The sequence below is a fragment of the Oncorhynchus clarkii genome, chromosome 19, assembly GCF_045791955.1.
Source record: "Oncorhynchus clarkii lewisi isolate Uvic-CL-2024 chromosome 19, UVic_Ocla_1.0, whole genome shotgun sequence".
Taxonomy (NCBI): Eukaryota; Metazoa; Chordata; class Actinopteri; order Salmoniformes; family Salmonidae; genus Oncorhynchus; species Oncorhynchus clarkii.
The window spans coordinates 37279171-37302354 of record NC_092165.1 but is presented as its reverse complement, the minus strand read 5'-3'; the positions used below and the strand labels follow the sequence as shown (position 1 = coordinate 37302354).

Sequence of the window (23184 nt, the reverse complement as noted above, 5' to 3'; positions counted from 1 at the left end):
TCTGGACTTTGACTTGGCCATTCTAACACCTGGATATGCTTATTTTTGAACCATTCCATTGTAGATTTTGCTTTATGTTTTGGATCATTGTCTTGTTGGAAGACAAATCTCCGTCCCAGTCTCAGGTCTTTTGCAGACTCCATCAGGTTTTCTTCCAGAATGGTCTTGTATTTGGCTCCATCCATCTTCCCATCAATTTTAGCCATCTTCCCTGTCCCTGCTGAAGAAAAGCAGGCCCAAACCATGATGCTGCCACCACCATGTTTGACAGTGGGGATGGTGTGTTCAGCTGTGTTGCTTTTACGCCAAACATAACGTTTTGCATTGTTGCCAAAAGTTCAATTTTGGTTTCATCTGACCAGAGCACCTTCTTCCACATGTTTGGTGTGTCTCCCAGGTGGCTTGTGGCAAACTTTAAATGACACTTTTTATGGATATCTTTAAGAAATGGCTTTCTTCTTGCCACTCTTCCATAAAGGCCAGATTTGTGCAATATACGACTGATTGTTGTCCTATGGACAGAGTCTCCCACCTCAGCTGTAGATCTCTGCAGTTCATCCAGAGTGATCATGGGCCTCTTGGCTGCATCTCTGATCAGTCTTCTCCTTGTATGAGCTGAAAGTTTAGAGGGACGGCCAGGTCTTGGTAGATTTGCAGTGGTCGGATACTCCTTCCATTTCAATATTATCGCTTGCACAGTGCTCCTTGGGATGTTTAAAGCTTGGGAAATATTTTTGTATCCAAATCCGGCTTTAAACTTCTTCACAACAGTATCTCGGACCTGCCTGGTGTGTTCCTTGTTCTTCATGATGCTCTCTGCGCTTTTAACGGACCTCTGAGACTATCACAGTGCAGGTGCATTTATACGGAGACTTGATTACACACAGGTGGATTGTATTTATCATCATTAGTCATGTAGGTCAACATTGGATCATTCAGAGATCCTCACTGAACTTCTGGAGAGAGTTTGCTGCACTGAAAGTAAAGGGGCTGAATAATTTTGCATGCCCAATCTTTCAGTTTTTGATTTGTTAAAAAAGTTTGAAATATCCAATAAATGTCGTTCCACTTCATGATTGTGTCCCACTTGTTGTTGATTCTTCACAAAAAAATACAGTTTTATATCTTTATGTTTGAAGCCTGAAATGTGGCAAAAGGTCGCAAAGTTCAAGGGGGCCGAATACTTTCGCAAGGCACTGTATCTTGCATTACTCATCTCATATTTATATACTGTTTTCTATACTATTCTACAGTATCTCATTCACTTAATAATGTTTACATATCTTGCATTACTCACCTCATATGTATATACTGTATTCTGTACTATTCTACTGTATCTTAGTCCGTTAAGTAATTCATTAGCCTTTTATTGCATGACATAAGTATTTGATCACCTACCAACCAGTAAGAATTCCGGCTCTCACAGACCTGTTAGTTTTTCTTTAAGAAGCCCTCCTGTTCTCCACTCATTACCTGTATTAACTGCACCTGTTTGAACTCGTTACCTGTATAAAAGACACCTGTCCACACACTCAATCAAACAGACTCCAACCTCTCCACAATGGCCAAGACCAGAGAACTGTGTAAGGACATCAGGGATAACATTGTAGACCTGCACAAGGCTGGGATGGGCTACAGGACAATAGGCAAGCAGCTTAGTGAGAAGGCAACAACTGTTGGTGCAATTATTAGAAAATGGAAGAAGTTCAAGATGACGGTCAATCACCCTAGGTCTGGGGCTCCATGCAAGATCTCACCTCGTGAGGCATCAATGATCATGAGGAAGGTGAGAGATCAGCCCAGAACTAGACGGCAGGACCTGATCAATGAACTGAAGAGAGCTGGGACCACAATCTCAAAGAAAACCATTAGTAACACATTACGCCTTCATGGATTCAAATCCTGCAGCGCACGCAAGGTCCCCCTGCTCAAGCCAGCGCATGTCCAGGCCCGTCTGAAGTTTGCCAATGACCATCTGGATAATCCAGTCTGATGAGACAAAAATAGACCTTTTTGGTCTAAACTCCACTCGCAGTGTTTGGAGGAAGAAGAAGGATGAGTACAACCCCAAGAATACCATCCCAACCGTGAAGCACGGAGGTGGAAACATCATTCTTTGGGGATGCTTTTCTTGCAAAGGGGACAGGACGACTGCACCGTATTGAGGGGAGGATGGATGGGACCATGTATCGCGAGATCTTGGCCAACAACTTCCTTCCCTCAGTAAGAGCATTGAAGATGTGTAACGGCTTTCCTCTTCCTCTTCTGAGGAGGAGTAGCAAAGATCGGACCAATACGCAGCGTGGTAAGTGTTCATCTTGGTTTTTAATAAGAACACTGAGCAAAACAATAAACGACAACGTGACAAAACAAAACCGAAACAGTTCCGTGTGGAAACAAACACTGACACGGAAAATAAACACCCACGAAACACAAGTGGGAAAAGGCTACCTAAGTATGATTCTCAATCAGAGACAACTAACGACACCTGCCTCTGATTGACAACCATACCAGGCCAAATGTAAAAACACAACATAGAAAACGGTACATAGACAACTCACCCAACTCACGCCCTGACCATACTAAAACAAAGACATAACAAAGGAACTAAGGTCAGAACGTGACAAGATGGGTCGTGGCTGGGTCTTCCAGCATGACAACGACCCGAAACACACAGCCAGGGCAACTAAGGAGTGGCACCTTAAGAAGCATCTCAAGGTCCTGGAGTGGCCTAGCCAGTCTCCAGACCTGAACCCAATAGAAAATCTTTGGAGGGAGCTGAAAGTCCGTATTGCCCAGCGACAGCCCCGAAACCTGAAGGATCTGGAGAAGGTCTGTATGGAGGAGTGGGCACTGCTGCAGTGTGTGCAAACCTGGTCAAGAACTACAGGAAAAGTATGATCTCTGTAATTGCAAACAAAGGTTTCTGTACCAAATATTAAGTTCTGCTTTTCTGATGTATCAAATACTTATGTCATGCAATAAAATGCAAATGAATTACTTAAAAATCATACAATGTGATTTTCTGGATTTTTGTTTTAGATTCCGCCTCTCACAGTTGAAGTGTACCTATGATAAAAATGACAGACCTCTACATGATTTGTAAGTTGGAAAACCTGCAAAATCATCAGTGTATCAAATACTTGTTCTCCCCACTGTATATAGTCTTAATTCAATCCTACTTAGATTTGTGTATTGGGTATATGTTGTGTAATTTGTTAGATATTGCTTGTTAGATATTACTGCACTGTCGGAGCTAGAAGCACAAGCATTTCGCTACACCCGCAATAACATCTGCAAATCACGTGTATGTGACCAATACAGTTTGATTTGATTTGACACTTCCGCTGTACCATCATCCTTTCTTCTCTCTTATTGGGTCTTGCATAATTGTCTCATTTCAATTTCCCCTGTCTTTCTGTTGTTACTCTCTACATGTCACTCGTTCTCATTATTCAGAACTATTGCCTTCTTTCTATCCAGATACATCTGCTTTAAAACACTGATGATAACATTGATTTGACACATCTAAATGTCCATGGTGAAATCAGTCACCATTGTTCTGTTCTGAACTGATACCTCACCTGCCTCTATCTCTCTCTCTCTCTCGCCCTCCCTCTCTTTAGCTCTCTCTCTCGTCCTCTACCTCTTCTCCCTCTCTCTTTTTTAGAATTATGATTTGAGCCAGTTTTTTCCACTCTGGTCATCAGGCATTACAGATCAGGGGGGGGGGGGGTAGCTGTCTATTTATATCAATGACAGGTTATGGAAGAGCATAATCTGTCATTGATATGAATAGACAGATTAGCTGCAGATTAGCACATTAACACACAAAAGTACATCCGTAATTGATCAAAGCTCATAAAGCTCTGGGACAAGATGGCAGTGTACCCTAACATCACCATATTAAATAGCAGATGAATCCCTCTGATATGGAATGCTTTGAATCATCTGTCCTATTATGCATGCAGTATTGCACATTTGTGTAGGCTATATAGGCTATGTATTACTGTCTGCTGGGACTGCTTCAGTTGAATGTACCGTTTCCAAGTATTGACTGTGTTTGACTTTAATTCATTTACAAATCATTGAGGCTTTGTTTTGAACACCAGTCAATGAGTCAGTCTCTTTGCCACACTGGGTGTATTGATAATGAATTTGGTACTTTCACTTCTGTGGGGTAAAGACACATGACCACACAACCCAAGAACCTCCCTGACCTCAAAGATACATACCCTTTACTGCCTGACTATACATCATATCTCTGGAATGGTTTCCTGAAACAAATCATACCATCATGTGTAACAATGTGCAAGCATAGACTGATTAAATTGATATAATACGATCAGAGACAAAGCTCCTTTGTTATGCCCTTAACTAATTTCTGCTTTCAAATCTTCACTTTCCCTATCCTTATCCTATCTTTATCTTACCTTTGTTGGCCTACTTTGTAAATCACCAAATAATTGATTGTTGATGAACCCAATGTAATTCCTTGCTATGCTCTCTCTTGGCCCAGCCCTGCTCTGATCTCCCCCACCCCTCCTTTATGTTTTCCCATTTGTCCCTTCATCTCTTCTGTCTCTTCTCTCGTTATGCCCCTATGTGCGTATCTCTCCCCTGGTTGGTTGTGCCAGCTATGTGTACTCTTGGTGTCCAGTCTCCAGACAGGGTATAAATAACTAGCAGATGTTTTGCTTCATGCCCTGAGAGCTCTACTTGCTTCTCACACTTGAGGAACCATGGGAAAAAAATATTTCCCTTACGCACATGGCACACACATAAAAGCAGTCTTAAACGCACAAACTCTCACACAAACGTACTTGCAAATTTGCACTTGCACACACACACACACACACACACACACACACACACACACACACACACACACACACACACCATGATTGGGCACAAAACAGATAACAAGGTTATAAGTATTGTTGTAATGTCATGTAACATTACATAACATGTAACGTGAGGCAGTGAATGTAACTGCAGTCAATTATGGGAAACTTACTAGAACAACAGAGTAGTATGGTGAAGGGTGTTAAAGATGTCAGAAAGAGAAAGGACGAGAGAGAAAGAGAGAGAGAGCCAGCATGAGCTCATACTGTCGCATAAGCCACTGGGTCAACCAAGATACAGTACCATGCTTGAGCGAGATAGAGAGGGTGTGTGGTGTGTGTGTGAGTAGTCGGGTCCGGATGTGAATATGTGAATGTGGGGAATGGTGCTGGGAGTAGAAAGGAGAGCGAGAGAATGAGACAGCGAAGGGAGAGAGTGTGTGTGTTGATGTGGTTGACTTCAAGAGTCATTGAGAAGTTAGGGGGTGGAGGGACAGACTGTGCTGACACACTAGAATCAGTGGCGGATTGTTTCCATCGGAAAGAATTCCAAGAATGGGCTAGAAGAGCTATCAGTGACTGTGCTTCAAGCCTTCTGACCAAAGTTTATTACACAGCCAAGCCCCCACTCACACTCTCACTAATACACATTCTCACACACCCAGTGCTACAAGCCAACAACAGTATAGGATACGCAATCTGTCCCCAGTGTCAATTTGGTGCTCTTATGTTATCGCTGGCCAAATGAAGGCTGTTGCCGTTGCAACCCCAATGCACTTACATGGTTGTTCGCACAAGGAAATTGGGAAAGCAATGACATTTATAGACCAGCAGGAGGGAAAGAAAAACAAATGGATTAAAATCAGATGTCAATTCACTAAGGGGTTGAGTTATATAACTATTACATGATTAGCTTTAGATTTGCTCCAACTTTATTGAGAGATGAAGTGTTGGAACTTGAGCTGAGTGGATTGAATGTTACTGTTACGATACTGATGCAAGATAACTGATCAGAAGAAAAACCTCACTAACCCAGTTACAGTTAAAGTCAGAAGTTTACATACACTTAAATTGGAGCCATTAAAACTTGTCTTTCAACCATTCCTCAAATTTCTTGTTAACAAACCATAGTTTTGGCAAGTCAGTTAGGACATCTACTTTGTGCATGACACAAGTAATTTTTCCAACAATTGTTTACAGACAGATTATTTCACTTATAATTCACTGTATCACAATTCCAGTTGATCAGAAGTTTACATACACTAAGTTAACTGTGTCTTTAAACTGTTTGGACAATTCCAGAAAATGATGTCTTGGCTTTAGAAGCTTCTGATAGGCTAATTGATATCACTTGAGTCAATTGAAGGTGTACCTGTGGATGTATTTCAAGGCCTACCTTCAAACTCAGTGCCTCTTTGCTTGACATCATGGGAAAATCAAAAGAAATCAGCCAAGACCTCAGGAAAAAAATTGTAGACCTCCACAAGTCTGGTTCATCCTTGAGAGAAATTTCCAAACGCCTGAAGGTACCACGTTCATCTGTACAAACAATAGAACCCAAGTATAAACACCATGGGACCACGCAGCCGTCACACCGCTCAGAAAGGAGACACGTTCTGTCTCCTAGAGATGAATGTACTAATCCCAGAACAACAGCAAAGGACCTTGTGAAGATGCTGGAGGAAACAGGTACAAAAGTATCTATATCAACAGTAAAAACGAGTCCTATATCTACATAACCTGAAAGGCCGCTCAGCAAGGAAGAAGCCACTGCTCCAAAACCAGCATAAAAAAGCCAGACTACGGTTTGCACCTGCACATGGGGACAAATATTGTATTTTTTGAAGAAATGTCCTCTGGGCTGATGAAACAAAAATAGAAATGTTTGGCCATTATGACCATCGTTATGTTAAGGAGGAAAAAGGGGGAGGCTTGCAAGCCGAAGAACATCATCCCAACCTTCTAAAGTTGTGGCAAAATGGTTTAAGCACAACAAAGTCAAGGTATTGGAGTGGCCATCACAAAACCCTGACCTCAATCCCATAGGAAGTATGTGGGCAGAACTGAAAAAGCGTGTGCGAGCAAGGAGGCCTACAAACCTGACTCAGTTACACCAGCTCTGTCAGGAGGAATGGGCCAAAATTCACCCAACGTATTGTGGGATGCTTGTGGAAGGCTACCTGAAACATTTGACCCAAGTTAAACAATTGAAAGGCAATGCTACCAAATACTAATTGAGTGTATGTAAACTTCTGACCAACTGGGAATGTGATGAAAGAAATAAAAGCTGAATAAATCATTCGCTCTACTATTATTCTGACATTTCACATTCTTAGAATAAAGTGGTGATCCTAACTGACCTAAGACAGGGAATTTTTACTAGGATTAAATGTCAGGAATTGTGAAAAACAGAGTTTAAATGTATTTGGCTAAGGTGTATGTGAACGTCCGACTTCAACTGTATAAACAGTCAAATCCTGCTACACTTCTTTGTATGTATAGTGTACGATATCCTATATATTTTGAGCATTCTTATCAACAAAGTGGTCCTGACAATGGGCCAGTTTGTATTGCATGGCCCGGTGCCCCAGGTGGGTGGAGAGTTCACCAATGGAATGATCTAAAATGTTCAAACCCCGCCCTCCCCCGGCGCACTGTGCCAAATGCAAAACAAATTCCCCCAATATAGCAGTGGTGGCGGGACAAAGCAAGTCATAATTACTGATTGGCTGGGCCCGACCTTCTCCCTGTGGTCCCACGTCCCTTGCTGTTCTGAGCTGACCATGTATTAATAACTTTTTAAGCACCACTTTTTCCAGGAAGAAGGAAGCAAGGGAGAATGTCAGCCATAGAGATACATAGAGGACTCATCTTTGTATTTGTGCCATTATGGTGCCTGTGACAGCATGGGCAGCACCATTGAGGCAATCTCCAATTTGAAGTAATAAATGTTCATATTCGCAATTGGCTAATCCCTCCTGATGACCTTGTTGGACATGACCTCTAACAGGGTCATCAGCAAATGAAGTTCGAAGTCCCACCCAGTTGACTACATTAAAATGGTGGAAGCCATCAATGGCGCTGCCCATGCTAATACAGCCTTGGCCACTAGAGGCCACTATCCTTCTCTATGTCAGCTCATTGTTCACATTCCAGAAGGTGGTATGAGGACATTGAGAGTGCCCCCTGGCCAATCTAAGAGGCCCTTGTCCCCCTCAGGTAACGCCCTCTTCACCTTTGATGGACATTTCCAGGTACAAGTCAAACAAACTTGACCAGATCATGTTTATCAGTACAAAGCAGTGAGTCATCTGTGAAGTGTGTTTTCACGGACTTGACTTGTTCCTGTAAAGCACTCAAACTCAACTCTGGACCTCAAAGCCAGTTTCACTGCACTTTTTTCATTGTTCCCCTCTAGTCAGGGGCTGATTAAGGCTTGTCTGTGACACCAGGTGTGAGCAATTAATTGTCAGGTAGAACAGAAAACCAGCAGGCTTCGGACCTCGTAGGGTAAGAGTTGAGTACCCCTGCTGTAGAGTATCGGCATGTGTGTTTTCCCTCATTGTACTATAATGTCACTGTTCATAGCACTCTTCACAAATCTTGACTTCAGAATCAGCAATGCATTTCAGTAGGTTGCAAAAATAATTTCAGTGTCTGAGAAGAGGTTAGAAAACAGGAAGTGTGGTCTATGCTGTTATATTCAGTTGAAGTCGGAAGTTTACATACACTTAGGTTGGAGTCATTAAAACTTGTTTTTTCAACCACTCCACAAATTTCTTGTTAACAAACTATAGTTTTGGCAAGTCGGTTAGGACATCTACTTTGTGCATGACACAAGTAATTTTTCCAATAATTGTTTACAGATTATTTTGCTTATAATTCACTGTATCACAATTCCAGTATGTCAGAAGTTTACATACACTAAGTTGACTGTGCCTTTGGACAGCTTGGAAAATTCCAGAAACTCATGTAATGGCTTTAGAAGCTTCTGATAGGCTAATTGACATCATTTGAGTCAATTGGAGGTGTACCTGCGAATGTATTTCAAGGCCTACCTTCAAACTCAGTGCCTCTTTGCTTGACATCATGGGAAAATCAAAAGAAATCAGCCAAGACCTCAGAAAAAAAAAATTGTAGACCACTAGTCTTGTTCATCCTTGGGAGCAATTTCCAAATGCCTGAAGGTACCAAGTTCTTCTGTACAAACAATAGTACCCAAGTATAAACACCATGGGACCACGCAGCCGTCATACCACTCAGGAAGGAGACACGTTCTGTATCTTAGAGGTGAACATACTTTGGAACAGAACAACAAAGGACCTTGTGAAGATGCTGGAGGAAACAGGTACAAAAGTATCTTTATCCACAGTAAAACAAGTCCTATGTCGACATAACCTGAAAGGCCGCTCAGCAAGGAAGAAGCCACTGCTTCAATCCCACCATAAAAGCCAGACTACGGTTTGCAACTGCACATGGGGACAAAGATTATACTTTTGGAGAAATGTCCTCTGGTCTAATGAAACAAAAATAGAACTGTTTGGCCTAATGACCATCGTTATGTTTGGAGGAAAAAGGGGGAGGCTTGCAAGCCGAAGAACATCATCCCAACCGTGAAGCACGGGGGTGGCAGCATCATGTTGTGGGGGTGCTTTGCTGCAGTAGGGACTGTGCACTTCACAGAATAGATGGCATCATGAGGGAGGAAAGTTATGTAGATATATTGAAGCAACATCTCAAGACGTCAGTCAGGAAATTAAAACTTGGTTTCAAATGGGTCTTCCAAATGGATAATTACCCCAAGCATACTTCTGAAGTTAATGCAAAATGGCTTACGCACAACAAAGTGAAGATATTGGAGTGGCCACAAAGCCCTGACTTCATCCCATAGACAATTTGTGGGCAGAACTGAAAAAGCGTGTGCGAGCAAGGAGGCCTACAAACCTGACTGTTACACCAGCTCTGTCAGGAGGAATGGGCCAAAATTAACCCAACTTATTGTGGAAGGCTACCCGAAACATTTGACCCAAGTTAAACAATTTAAAGGCAATGCTACCAAATACTAATTGAGTGTATGTAAACTTCTGACCCACTGGGAATGTGATGAAAGAAATGAAAGCTGAAATAAATCACTGACATTTCACATTCTGAAAATAAAAAGTGGTGATCCTGACCTAAAACAGGGAATTTTCACTAGGATTAAATGTCAGGAATTGTGAAAAACTGAGTTTAAATGTATTTGGCTAAAGTGTATGTAAACGTCTGACTTCAACTGCATATATTCTGTATACATGCGTCAAAAAGCTAGAGACGCAATGATGTGCAGGAAGCAAAACAAAGGCACCAGATTCTGTAAACAATGCAGGTGAGGGAAATAAAAATACTTCAACAAAAGAAAAATGTGCATTTGTTGAAAAAAAGGAACTATAGGGTTTCCCCAGAAAGTGTATTTTGCTCCATAACACTGGATCTGCTTCTGCAACCTCTGACATAGCACAAGGAATCAGTCAGACAGTTGGAAGCAAATTCAAATGTTTATTTACAACCTCTGTTCATCAGAGTAAAGTGATCTAAATACAACAACAAAAAATGAGCAAAATGGCAGCTATCCTCCCTGAGCTTTACAAAAACAAAGCACAGTACCTGTGGGTGACAGCAGAGAGAAAAGGAGATGTTCTGTACAGAGCCCTAATGCCATTTACAGAGGGAGAGACATACACAAAACTTCATATACACTATCAGAACAATACATTAAGGTATCTTCTTTTTTTCAGCAAACATCATGCCTTTAACATCTTTCCAAGAAGGCTGAACAGCTGGTGATGTAGAATAGAGAAATAGATTGCAAAACATCATTAGTTTAACAAATTGCATACAAACCAGGTGGCAATTTATGAGTCGGGGTCAACTAACTGGCTTTAACAAAACAAGGACAGGTACCAGTAACTGTTTTTAAGATTATAAAAAAGGAAGCTACTGTGGAGGACTTGTTAGTAAGAGAACAGAGTCCAGAGTTTATGAACTGGAAAATTGGGAGTTGTTCAGAAATGTACAAGAGGTAGCTAGCTGGTCAAGTCCCTGTATCATGATATACCTTACTGGTTGAGGGTGACATAATGGCTGCTCAGTGAAGATGAGATCAGTGAACTCAGCGCTCTGGTGAGAATCACTTAGAACTAATTTCAGTCTCATGAATGTTTCGTGACAATAACAAAATAAACCAATCAACAATAATCTCAGGTATTGGCTCCGAGGGCAAAAATGTCCTTCACTGAGTGTCTATTTTAGTGACATTGTTAGTTTTAATCACTACATCTAAAAAAATATATTGATTCATATTGACTAATTGCCCCCCCCCCCCCCTTCCAATACCTATCAAATGTCATCGGGGGGACAAGACAAGGGAAAAAAACAAAGCAGATGAGTGTTTCAGTGCACAACCAGCGTTCATATTATACTGTACATATTATGAACTTTTATAGAAGTAGGGAAGAGTTCCTTCTCAGTGTAAAAGTTACTCCTTTGCCCAACAGAGACTAACGGTCTCTTTGTGTTGTTCACAGTAACCCCTACTTCCTGTCAGTCATCACAATCCACCGAAACGAACAAAACAAACCCCACCAACATACACACAATACTTTAAGACAAACTATGAGATCCACAGACGGCAATGGCAATCGTAGTCATGTACATTTAAATCCATATATCGAAGGTATGAAAAACAGAAATCCGCTTGCGTACCAAAGCAGTAGTCTCTGGGTATAAGAGTCTCTGGAGTCATGTGGCCAGCAGATTTGGCGTGGGCATTGTAGTCTCCTTCAGTACGAGATCTGTCCATGGAGCACTGAGCTGCCACCGTTTTACTGGACCTGCATTTTAGGGTGAGACACAGGGGTGCTTGGTGTCTGTGTATTTTCATACATATGGTGTGTGTGTGTGTGTGTGTGTGTGTGGTTAAGCAACAGAGGTGAAATCCAAAAAGTAGATTAAGTAAAGCATGCATATTGCTTCTCTTTAGAGTGATGCTTTGGTGTCAAGGGAAGGAAAGTGAGCATCACTGACATGTGTTCCCCTAGTCACTCAGTGAGTGGTTAAGTGCGAGTGGGATGTAGGTGGGAGTAGGGTTTGTCGTTTGGCCTCTAGTCCTGGTTGTTCTGCGTTGGCTGTCCAGTTTGGCTTTTGCCATGGTTCTCCTTCTCCTCTTCTTCACTGACAATGAATTCCTCAGGTGGCCAACGCAGCTCGCCGCTCTCCACTTCCCCCTCCGTGGGCTCCACTACGATGGAGGGTAGGCGGTCTTTCAGCTTACAGCAGCGCTCAAAGTCTGAGGGGTCTGGAAAGATCTGAGGAAAGCACAAAAACACACTTAAAGTCCTGGGTGTCCTTGGGTCTGGTCAGTTTTTCATGTGGCATCATGCTACATTTTACAGCTTTAGAAAGCATGGTGCCAAAGCTGCTTTTAAGTGCTTACAACTTGTTATCCAACACCGTGTGACTGACAAATGGGGAGATTTTACAAGAGCAAGTCATAGCATTGAAAACCTACAGCAAGTCTGTTATCGTCAAGAAACAAAAAAAAACAAGCACACTAAGGAAGTAGACCGTACTAATAACTTAACCAAATGAAAACAAGGTGATAGATATTGTCAAGTTAATTTGTCATATATGCACAGGATACACAGTATAATTAAATGCTTACTTACTCTGTGACAGGATGACTAAATAACAACCAATACCCTGATGATACTGAAAGCTAAGCAATGGGTTGACAAAATCATAAAGAAAAAGCAGTGAAACCTAGACCCAAATGCGTTGTTGGTGTGCAATGCCAGACTTGATGATTTTTTTGGATCTAAAATGAAGGGCATGAGAGATTACATGCATTCCCTGCCTTCCTTTTGCTGTCAAGACAAGAGAAATGGCAACAACAAATAAAAAAAATGTAAAAAAGCTTTCCTGGTCCAAGAACAGCATTTTTTATGTTTGGATAAAGTGGAAGAATATTTTTAGATCTGCATATTTCAGTGGGAGACATTGGAAGAGGAAAGCGATGTCGCTGTCTGGGCAAAAACACAGTGGAAAGAAAGCATTAGATGAGGCTGAGAAGGATAGAGGGAGAGAGTGTGAGGGGGAGGAAGAGAGGTAGGGGGAGAGAGTGGCTGGGAGAGAGAGCGTCCAGCTGTGTCCAAGTCTCCCTGAATACAATGAGAGGGGGATGATGAGAGAAAGGGAGGAACAAAATGTTCTGAAAACGGCTGTGTTTCAGTATGTTTAGACGAGCTCATAGTAATGGCTGGAACGGAATACATGGAACGGCATCAAACACGTGGTTTCAATGTGGTTGATACTGTCACATTCACTCCATTCTAGCCTTTATCATAAGCCGTCCTCCCCTCAGCCTCCTATGGTGTGTGGGTATGTGAGTGTGAGCATGTGTGTTAGTCAGTGCATGTGTGTTTGAGTGAGTACGTGTATGTTAGTGCAGGTCTGAGAGATGGTGAGTATATGTGTGTGTTAGTGCATGTGTGCGCAGGGAGGTTTAGTATCTCCTTGCCTGCGTTGCTAATGTCTATGCGTCATCACCGAGGGGAATTGGGCAGAGATTAACCTTGCTATAAGACCACCGGCAAACACGTCACAGCTTGTTTTACTTCCAGCGACAGGAAACGGCAATGCGTCGCCAGCGAGGCACAATGACAGCTATTTTGGGTTGTAGCTATTTTGGGTTGTAGCTGTAGATCAGGAATCACTCCAGCGCTGACTCAAACAAGAATTGAAGCTGCCACAGAGAAGCTCTCACCTCCGTAACATAATCAACCTCCAGTTCCTCTGCTCTGGAAAACTGCATTCCTTACATCACTCTTTCAGCGATGAATACCATGTTGCCTTGCAGAAACACAGCTGGCATTCAGGTGATGGACTCACAAATTGGACCAAAGCCAATGAATTTGGATGAGGAAGCAGTTAATCACCCAGCTGTCTGTCCATCCTCATGGGCAGAGAAGAGATCTTCACCACCTCCTTCCTTATCCTCACAGGACAGACACACAGCTGGTGTGTAAATGGTGAGGGGCAGGCAGCCCACCTTCCTATAGAATCAGTCTGCATCCTCTAAGTCAACTCTGACACATACAGGTCACAGACGATCATAAAGGAGTGGGCTGGCCTTAATATGGCCCTGATTGTTTGTTTCCAGAGATGAACCATTGACCCAGCAGTAATAAACAGAAGTAGCAGAAACAAATCAAACTTGTCAAGGCCACCAGATGGCTTGCTATTCCGAAAGTTGCCTCTCTGTGGGCTGTGACATTGCGATTCTACAAACTCCTATTCATTTCCTTTGCATGTTTTTAAAGTCTTTGCCATCATCTCTAACTCCGTGCAAAGCTGCACTCCTCCCCACCACGAGGCAAATACACATTTTTCCACCACACAAAGACCCTTTCCTTAAACAGCCCCCCTAAATTCCTAAAAAAGGTTTTGTTTGCATAACTTGCAACAATAACGCTGATGATTAGACCTCCTGATTGGGAAAACAAACCACTCCTTACCCATAGTCCCCTGGGTGAGCTGCTTACAGTAAGAGCTATAATGGAACATACAGCCTTGGCTGTCCCTAATCCATCCTTTTGTTCAGAGGGTTACTAATAGTGCAGTGACATAAACCAATTAAAAAACTACTACACCCTCTGCTGCTGCTGCTGCCCTGCCCCCCCCCCCTTTTGTACCATGATCTAGCAGCAAACCAATTTCCCTCTGGGGCAACAAAGTAGAAACTTGAACTTGTGTGTGCGTGCGTGTTACCTGGAAGGAGAGCCGGTCCTTGCTGGGGCTGAGCCTTATGTCCTCCATGGGGGTGCTACTGATCATCACCTCAGTCATGTCGTCTCCACTTGGCACAAACACTGGGCTGGAGAGAGACATAGGGGAAAGGACTGGGTTATTCCACCATTCAGGATCTACTGTTAGTCCCAAACTTTCACACTGAGGAGCATTACACAGAACAGGTACATGTGTCCCAATAATGGTGCTGTACAAGAGGCTGCACAATGAAGAACTGATAGGTTGGTGTAATATAATTTACGTGTAGCTATTACTTTGGGAAGTAATATGCAAATTCATCCAGTCCATTTAGTGAGATGACCGAGTATGACTTTCATGTAGTTGATGTGCATGAGATATGGCCCTTTGGTATTGTGTTTGCAATGAAAAATCTACGCATAAGCCTTGTTCAGTCTTTCGTTTGGTCTGTATGCATGCATGCAGTGGTTTATATTTAGTCTGACCACTGACAGACTATGCAGCATAAATGTAGTGCACAACAAAGCTACACCACCACCAAGATGTGGTTTGCATTGAGTAGCCATGTCTTCATACACAATGAGGTATGATTTAACTAGCAGTGAGGCGACAGTCATAGCAAGAATGCATTGTGGGCGTGCAGTGCAATTTGACTGGAACCCCTAACACGGGACGGACCCAATACCCTCGGTTACATCAAAAGGTTCACAGAACTTTCCATTTTAGTTGAAGCAACAAGATGTTGTTTATCCACTTCAGTGCACTGTACATGCTGAAGCACTGTAAGAAATGACTGAACTGAGGCACTTTGTGGGAGGAAAAAAGTTATTCTTGGGATGTTTGAGAACCAAGATATCAACCGAGCAGAGCGTTCTCACGCTTTCTATTTAAAGCCCGGTGGCACAGTGGTCAGCGTCCACAGGACTATGGTCAGGGTGGTCAACCCACTATAGGACAACTACAACTGGGACAGGAAACAGAACATACTGTAGATGACCACCTGCATCAGATGAGTAGCTCAAGCACATACTTGGTCCAAATATAACAAGTCAGTCATTTGTTTCCACAAAAAAGTAGAACATTGGGTGCCATTAACCTACTTTTAACCCTGAATATATAAAAAACATGTTTATTTTAGAGACGATGGAAAGTTAAGTGGTTAGCCATTTCGACATATTCTAGACATGACCAGTAAAACATTTTAGGTAAACCTATGAAGTGCACTTTAAAAAAAGGAGCCTAAATTCTTTATCATCTCAAATTAAAATATATATTTTCCCGATACTTGTCAAGTTTCCCCAGAGGTATTTTGACAGTAATCATGTGTACAATGTCAGATAAGACCCTGAGCTGTGAGCCCTGGACTTCGACTCCCTTTATGGAGAAATTAAGAGTGGCACCTTTCGATTTGTTAACATTCTGTCATCGGAGCATGAAACATTTTCACCATAAGAGGTTGTGGGCAAAAATAGAGATGTTTCTTATGACTCAGTTTGCCAATCTCTCATGTTACTTCACTGCTTTGTTGAGTTCTTCTTTCCAAGACGTCCATGTTAAAAATCATTCAAGAACCTATTAATCCCTGCACAGTAATGTTAAGACAGTCTCCAATGGGAATCAAGACTTTCCATTAAAAGAACACATCAGTGACAGCAGTTTAGAAAGCACCAAAATAAAAACTTCTCTCATACTCTGACTGGCAAAAAACAAGTGGAGCTCAACCACCAGTATTTAATTGTACAGGGATTAAGTTCCAGATAAAAATCTTTAAACTTCTGTCAATCCAATAATTGCAAATAAAGGCCCTAGGCCATCCACATTTTCCAACATCACTTTCATGTAGAAAGTCAGCTTTTTGGTCCCATAATATAGGACCGAGGCAGATGTACACATTCTTTAGGATAAGGAACAAATCCCATATACCATAAAGTGTGCATCTATTCTGAATCTGTCAGAAAGAGTCTCAATGGCTTCAAACTGAAAAGGAGAAATGCGCGCGAAAAATCAATTTACAGGGCAACATGTGCATTGCCACACCCCGAAGCAATGGCTACTGCTGTTAATCTTTCAATATTTCCATTCCCAAGTTTGCATACCATGTGTCACATACAAATTGGGAGAAGCAAAAATTATTTCGTGCAGGTGGGAGCCACAGGGGAAACGCACAAGCCAAGACCAAAGGGCAGAATAGGTTTCTGGAATCTTGTACTTTTACAAGTCAATCAAGCCAGTGACAACAATAGCCGGAAATCTACAAATAAAAACTAGTCCAAAGGTTATGCAAGGTTGAGTGTCAAAAAAAAATTGTCAGCAAAGACATGCTCTTGAACCCATTTCATTCTTGAGAGGGGAGAGAGAGTGACATAGGGTAAGCCAGAAACGCATAGACACAGAGCGGTGACAGTACAGACCTGTGCAGAAGAGAGGGGAGAAAGATAAACACTGCTTGTGCCAGTCATATTTCTGCTCTGGGATCGTACAAACATCCTGCTCAGCTAAGAATAACAGAACGTCAGCCTACTAAAACATAAAGGGGCACAATGACAAGGAAGTGGAGGAGCACACGTAACAATTCGACTCCGGGAGAGAACATACCACTCAAATACATTATATCTAAATGTGTCTGCTCGAGATTACGCAATGTGTCCTTTTTTGTGGAAATGTCTGCCTCAAGCAGCCATACTACGTATAATCAAGAGGCTCCAAATTGATGAGGATAATGGATTACCACAGGCTCACGTCAGGGATGCAGATAGGAAACACTTCCAGTTCAAAGTTGGCAGCCATTGTGTCAACTAATTCAGAGGCCAAGAGATCAAATGTCTTGCGTTCCTACTTCTACCCTAGCAGGACCCATACAAGTACACATTTATTCTATAAGGGCACCTCAAACCCTCTGTCTAAAACGCCCACTGCCAAAGATCAGTCACGGCACTCCAAATGTACTCAAAACATGCAGTCCAGATTTGACCTAGGATCTTAAATCATTCACCAGGATTGACCTGGAATGGCTCCTTTCTGAATGACCAGGCCCATTCAGGTAATTTCACAAGGTTTAAGTCTGTAGTAGTATTGCCAAGTAGAACTTTTGGCTAGACCTGTCATCCCATCTTCAATGGGCATGTGACATGATCAGGCACTTCAGTGCTTGGCACTTCAGTGACCCTCTTTAGCACTGTCCACAGGAACATCTAGGCCTACATACTGTACATAGTCACATGCTCATATGGGCTAATGCCAGTCCTATATGGGCTAATGCCAGCCTTAGACACATTCCAGTCAGAGGTCTGGCATGGGCATGAGACGCATCTCAGACTGACACGTGTCCAGGCTAAACAAATAAAAAACGAAGGATCAGAGGTCACCTGCTGCATTTAAAAGCTATAGGCCAAGTGAGGGGGTTATTTCAATCTAGATGGGCTTTTGGGAATCATTATGGCACATTTGTGAAGGTCTGTCTGTGGGTACATAGTTCCTGCCAAGTTGTCTACCAAGTCATCTACCAGTCTCTCTACCAGAGGCCCATGCTCGCCCAAGGTGCTGATGGAGACCAAACATATATCCCCATAGCAATGCGACTCAGTGCACAGGATGGGATATTACATGTTGCATAATTGACATGGTTTCCCCTCTACTCCTCCCAATGCTACGCGCATCATAAATCTGAGGTGCAGGGGCGACAACACGAAGCGGCTGCTGACATTCCATGCCATCGCTGGACTGCCTGGTGGCCAAGTCACAACCTGTAGGTGTGTAGGGGGTGGGAGGGGGCCCGCGTCACTCTCTCTGAAACATGTTGGAATGAATGGGCCATGTCCTGATCACCGCTTTAGTCCATGGGCTGCTTTATGGAGTGGCTCAGCCTTCTCAGAATACAGGAAACACTTTCTGTGTTACTGGCTGGGCAGAAGAAGCTCATGTTTATTTCAACTCAACTTGATGACATATTGCCATGCCACATGTTTTTCTTAAAAGATGCCACAATAGAGGCATTTAGTCCATGATGACCTGATCAATTTATAGGAGAATGACATGTTCTTGTTTTAAAAATAAAAAAATAGTAACACAACAACTGCCCATGGCAAAACATGGAAAGCTATCAAATTGGACTGCAGTTATATAATTAATGATTTTTTCAACCTGAAATTCAATAACTAAACATTTTGAAAAAGGAACAGAGAAGTGCTATATTAGGTAGCAATGCATGAGGAAACAATAATCAAGAGATCTAAGCAAAAGGATCCCCCATGTAGCAGATTCTCTGAAGAACAGAGAAGCACACTGAAAGCGCAGACGAGAAGCTTTGTGGTTACAGTAAGTAACAGGGTCGGGTCTTCACTTCCTGGTGCAGGCAAACTGAGACTTGCAGAGGTAAAAACAGAAGCAAAACAAAGTCTTGCTTGAAGTTTTTGGACAAAGTCTTCTTAACCTAGATGCAATGTTACTAGCCTATATAGAGGTAGGAGTACACAGTAAAATGGAGAGATTGAGTCACAAGCCTCCTCTAGGTGATGGACCGACCATGAATGGGTAAGAGGGTCATTCCATCTCCCTCTATTACACCCTACCACAATTGCCTGCCAATAAAGGTCAGTAGTCCCAACCACTAAAGGTCAAATGATGTGAAACAGTCTTACATATGGGTTAACACTCATATTGTTGTATCTTTGCTTGCCGAGAAACCAAGGTAAACTCATGTTGTTCTTACTACTGCAATTGTATGTAGTCTGACTAAAAGCTATTGTATCTCAGTGCTCCCATAGCAACGTGAAAACATTGGGTTGCCCATCTATGTCCCCTTGTGAAAGGAAAAAAAGGTGATCCTCAGACACACCTGGAAAGACAGTCTTGGTGGGCCACCTGACACCATGTGAAAAACAGAGCAGTGCTTTGTTTGCGATCTGCTCTCTTTCAAGTGGATTTACACGTTGTGAAAAAAAAAAAAATCCACTAACTGCACTTTGACACATTCAAGAGTGCATGTGTGATTGTTTGAAGGAGTAAATAGCCTAGCTTATTTTGACGATTTACATTAAAAAAAGGAAAATCGTAGTTCTCTTGATTATACCCATTAGCAAATACAAAAACAATGCTAAAAAAAAAATCACATACAAAAATGAAATTCTGTTTAAAAAAACAATAATTAAAAAAGTATTTCAACAACATAGAAGTCATTACATCGCAGGTGTAAAAAAAAAAAAAAAAAAAAAAATTCATTACAAAAATACTTACCAGTATATTTGGGGAGAAAATACAGACATGAATTCACACCTGCAGTTGATTCTGATGATCAAGGAATTAATCTGATATTGATGGTGTATTTCCCCCACAACGGAACGTCTGTCACAAGAAGATTAAACGCAAGCGTTTTTTTTTTTGTTGAGAAAAGTAGAAATCGAAGCGGAGCCGTGACCTTAGTGAAACAAACAACCCTCAAGTATTTTGCCCATCTGATATCCTGACTAGTTGAAATTACTTTTATGTAAGAGGCGTGTACTGTCCTGAAGACACACCTCTTTCACATGGGGTCCAAATTATTAAATGGAAGCAGCATCACTACGGACCAATCAAATGACAGGTGCCTCGTACCCGCGCTGACGATAGCAAGGGATGAACAATTTGATTGGAAATAGAAAAGATACTGCATCACGCAGGTTTCCATTGACCCAGGTTAATTCAACGAAAGCAATGTCGCAAAAAAACTAAATCATTGCGACATGTGTAATGGAAACGTCGGATATAGGATACATTTTCTAAAGATCGACAACATTTTTATCGTTCGACAAGGGTAGATTATTTTGTCGAACTTTCCTTATTGAGACAAATTGAATAAAGCACGTAACTATAAAGCTCCACTCTACACTGCTTGCCAAATCCATGTTTCAACTATAAACACGTTTCTTTGCAGGACAAGGCTTGTCATGACTTTTAAGAACGCCTGAATTGCTTCGCCTTGCATTTATGGTTGGCTGGCAAATTTCACCATCCAATTATTTCAGATCTACATGAGTGCAAGTTTCACCATGTGGTGATATGTTGGCACATGAGAATTATTAGGATATGGGGCAAATATTAGTCAATTAATGCATACAGGGGCAGACTGGGACACACATTTTGCCCTGGCATTTTATCCACACCAGCCCACATCACTGTGCCCTCTGCTCTAGCCATTTTGTTTTCCTCCCTGTTGTGCTGTCTGTTTCAGCATATTTTTTTGTTGCTGTCACTCCATGCTTCTTGTTCTCTGTCTGTCTGCTTAAAACTGCACTTCAAAAATCACTCTGTCATTTCCTGGTTGCTAAAATAGATAATAGTTCACCTAATTTCAGTTTATGTGACAAAACAAGCAAGTACAGTGTAGGGAATCATTCTACCATTTAAACTGCCTTGAAATATATTTTCCAAAAACCAAATTATTGTATTTTCAGCTGTTTGAAGCTGGTGTACAAAATAAAGTAAAAGACTCAAAAACTAAACATAAGAACAAGAAGCATAGAAAGAGTGCACATAGAACAAATCTACCACTTCTTAGACTTGCTTTCAATGAGAAAGACAGATCAATAACTCACATTGCTATCTTTATTTGGTTGGGTCGCCCAAAAAGCTTTAAGCCTAATACCTAATAAAAGCCAAGATAACGACCTTGGCTATATTGCAAATTAGTCCCTGTCATATGTGTTCCCCCTGAATCAACACCTACCCTAAGTGTTAATTACTACACTCTTAGAAAAAAAGAGGTGCTATCTAGAACCTAAAATTGTTCTTCAGGTGTCCCCATAAGAGAACCCTTTTTGGTTCCAGGTAGAACCCTTTCCACAGACAAACGGGTTCTACCTGAAACTAAAAATGGTTTTACCTGGAACCAAAAAGGGATCTCATATGGGGACACCTGAAGAACCCTTTATTTCCCTAAAGAGTGTATTACAGGGTGCCACTACTTTGTTCAGTTGGTGGCAACAGCCCGTGATTTAGTCAGACCCAAATCATAAGTCTTCATCTTATAAAGTCATTCATTATTTATTAAGAAGTATAATAAAGACTACTGAGGTATTAAATAATTAAGTTATCTAACACGTCCAAGCAGGAATGCCTGATTGAAGATAGTATTTTGATGTGCAACCTAATCCAGTGATTGTTGTGAATTTTGGGTTGACAATTAGACTATAGTTGTTATATTCTATTGTCCAAATAGGACTCCAGATTTTTTTTGTTCAATAGAGAGGAATTACATACATCTTTATGTGCACCAACTAATAACAAACTAATTGATTTGGGGAAAATGGAAACTCAAAACACATTAACTAGATTGCTAACTCTAAATATAATACCCACTGCTAGTAGTCATGCATTCATACAACAGTAAATGTAATGTCCTAAAATAACAGCCTACTACATGAGACCAAAAGGCATATGCTCTCGCAATGGCCGGTACACATTTCACACACACCACTCCATATCTCATAGCCATATCAAATATCTTGGCTGTAAAATAGTTGCTATTCAGCCGAATATTGAGAGTTGCGAAATACATATTATACCTACAGAAGGCTGAGACTCTCCTCTCTTTGACAAGGACAAGGGGACGAAGCTTCCAAAGCAGTGTTTTCCCACAATTGCATTTTGAAACGTTTTACTATCAGAACAATTCTTTCTCTCAAACACACGGGGGAGAGGAGGGTGGCTCGCTCATCACAAAAAATAATAATAATATTTGTCCAGCCCATCTGGCATTTGCCAGAATTGGCAGATGGCCAATCCACGATTGCATTCCATCCATGCTGGGTTTTGCAGGTGTGAAGTCATTACTTCCATTTGTTTTTATCGACACGAGAGTTAAATGGAAAGACACCATAGCAGGCAATTGTCACATCTATTTTCTATGCAAACTTTCAAAATGTTAACAGCAATAAAATCACTGGACAAGTTAATGGAAACATGGCTATTGCTAGTCGCTATGTTGATATGACTTGAATCTAATATTTTTTATTGAGCGGATGGTCAGGGGGTCGGAACTTAATTACAAATCATTTGTAGACTGCAAATTGACCGCAAGAAGCTCAGATATATTTGACTAAAACATCATTTCAAACCTTGCTTACATTTGTATACGGTCACATATATCGATCGCTCTATTATGCATGGGAATACTTTGCAAAAGATTTCCAAAATTAAAATCACTTGGAGCTGATTTGCTAGTTTTTTTCTTATTTTTTGCTCAGAAAATTTGGGAGCGGGCAATCTCTGCTTATTTATCCTTTACGTAATGATTTATATGATGAAACTCAGGTCAGAATATCCAGTGTCAATTCACTAACATGTCCAAAGAAATATACAGTACATTTGATTTTCAAATATTGCAATTATATTTGCATAATAGGAGGGGATGATGATTCCAGAGTAAGCTATAAGCTATAAGGTTATTTTTCTGAATACATTGAGATACAAATGTGACTGGTTAAGATCAAGAATCCACAACAATACTGAAAATGTAAAGGTCACATCTAAAGTAGCCCTATACAATATTTACAAGGCTATATAA

General features: G+C 41.4%; 1 protein-coding gene across 4 annotated transcripts; it reads right to left on the bottom strand.

Moving 5' to 3' along the window:
- Positions 1-10365: 10365 nt before the first annotated feature.
- On the bottom strand, positions 10366-20116 carry LOC139375111 (protein LBH-like). Of its 4 annotated transcripts, none has more exons than XR_011627752.1 (4): positions 19878-20116; positions 14649-14754; positions 11586-12187; positions 10366-10660 (listed from the first exon to the last, which is right to left on the bottom strand). XR_011627752.1 is itself a non-coding variant. In XM_071116585.1 (3 exons), exons 1-3 carry the CDS (start codon positions 19904-19906, stop codon positions 11984-11986), a joined length of 339 nt encoding a protein of 112 aa, XP_070972686.1. In that variant the 5' UTR covers positions 19907-20116; the 3' UTR covers positions 10366-11983. The 4 variants fall into 4 exon arrangements, 2 of the variants coding, with proteins under 2 accessions (XP_070972686.1, XP_070972687.1); XR_011627751.1 differs by having other exon boundaries at positions 10366-11713; positions 11907-12187; XM_071116585.1 differs by having other exon boundaries at positions 10366-12187.
- Positions 20117-23184: the final 3068 nt, after the last annotated feature.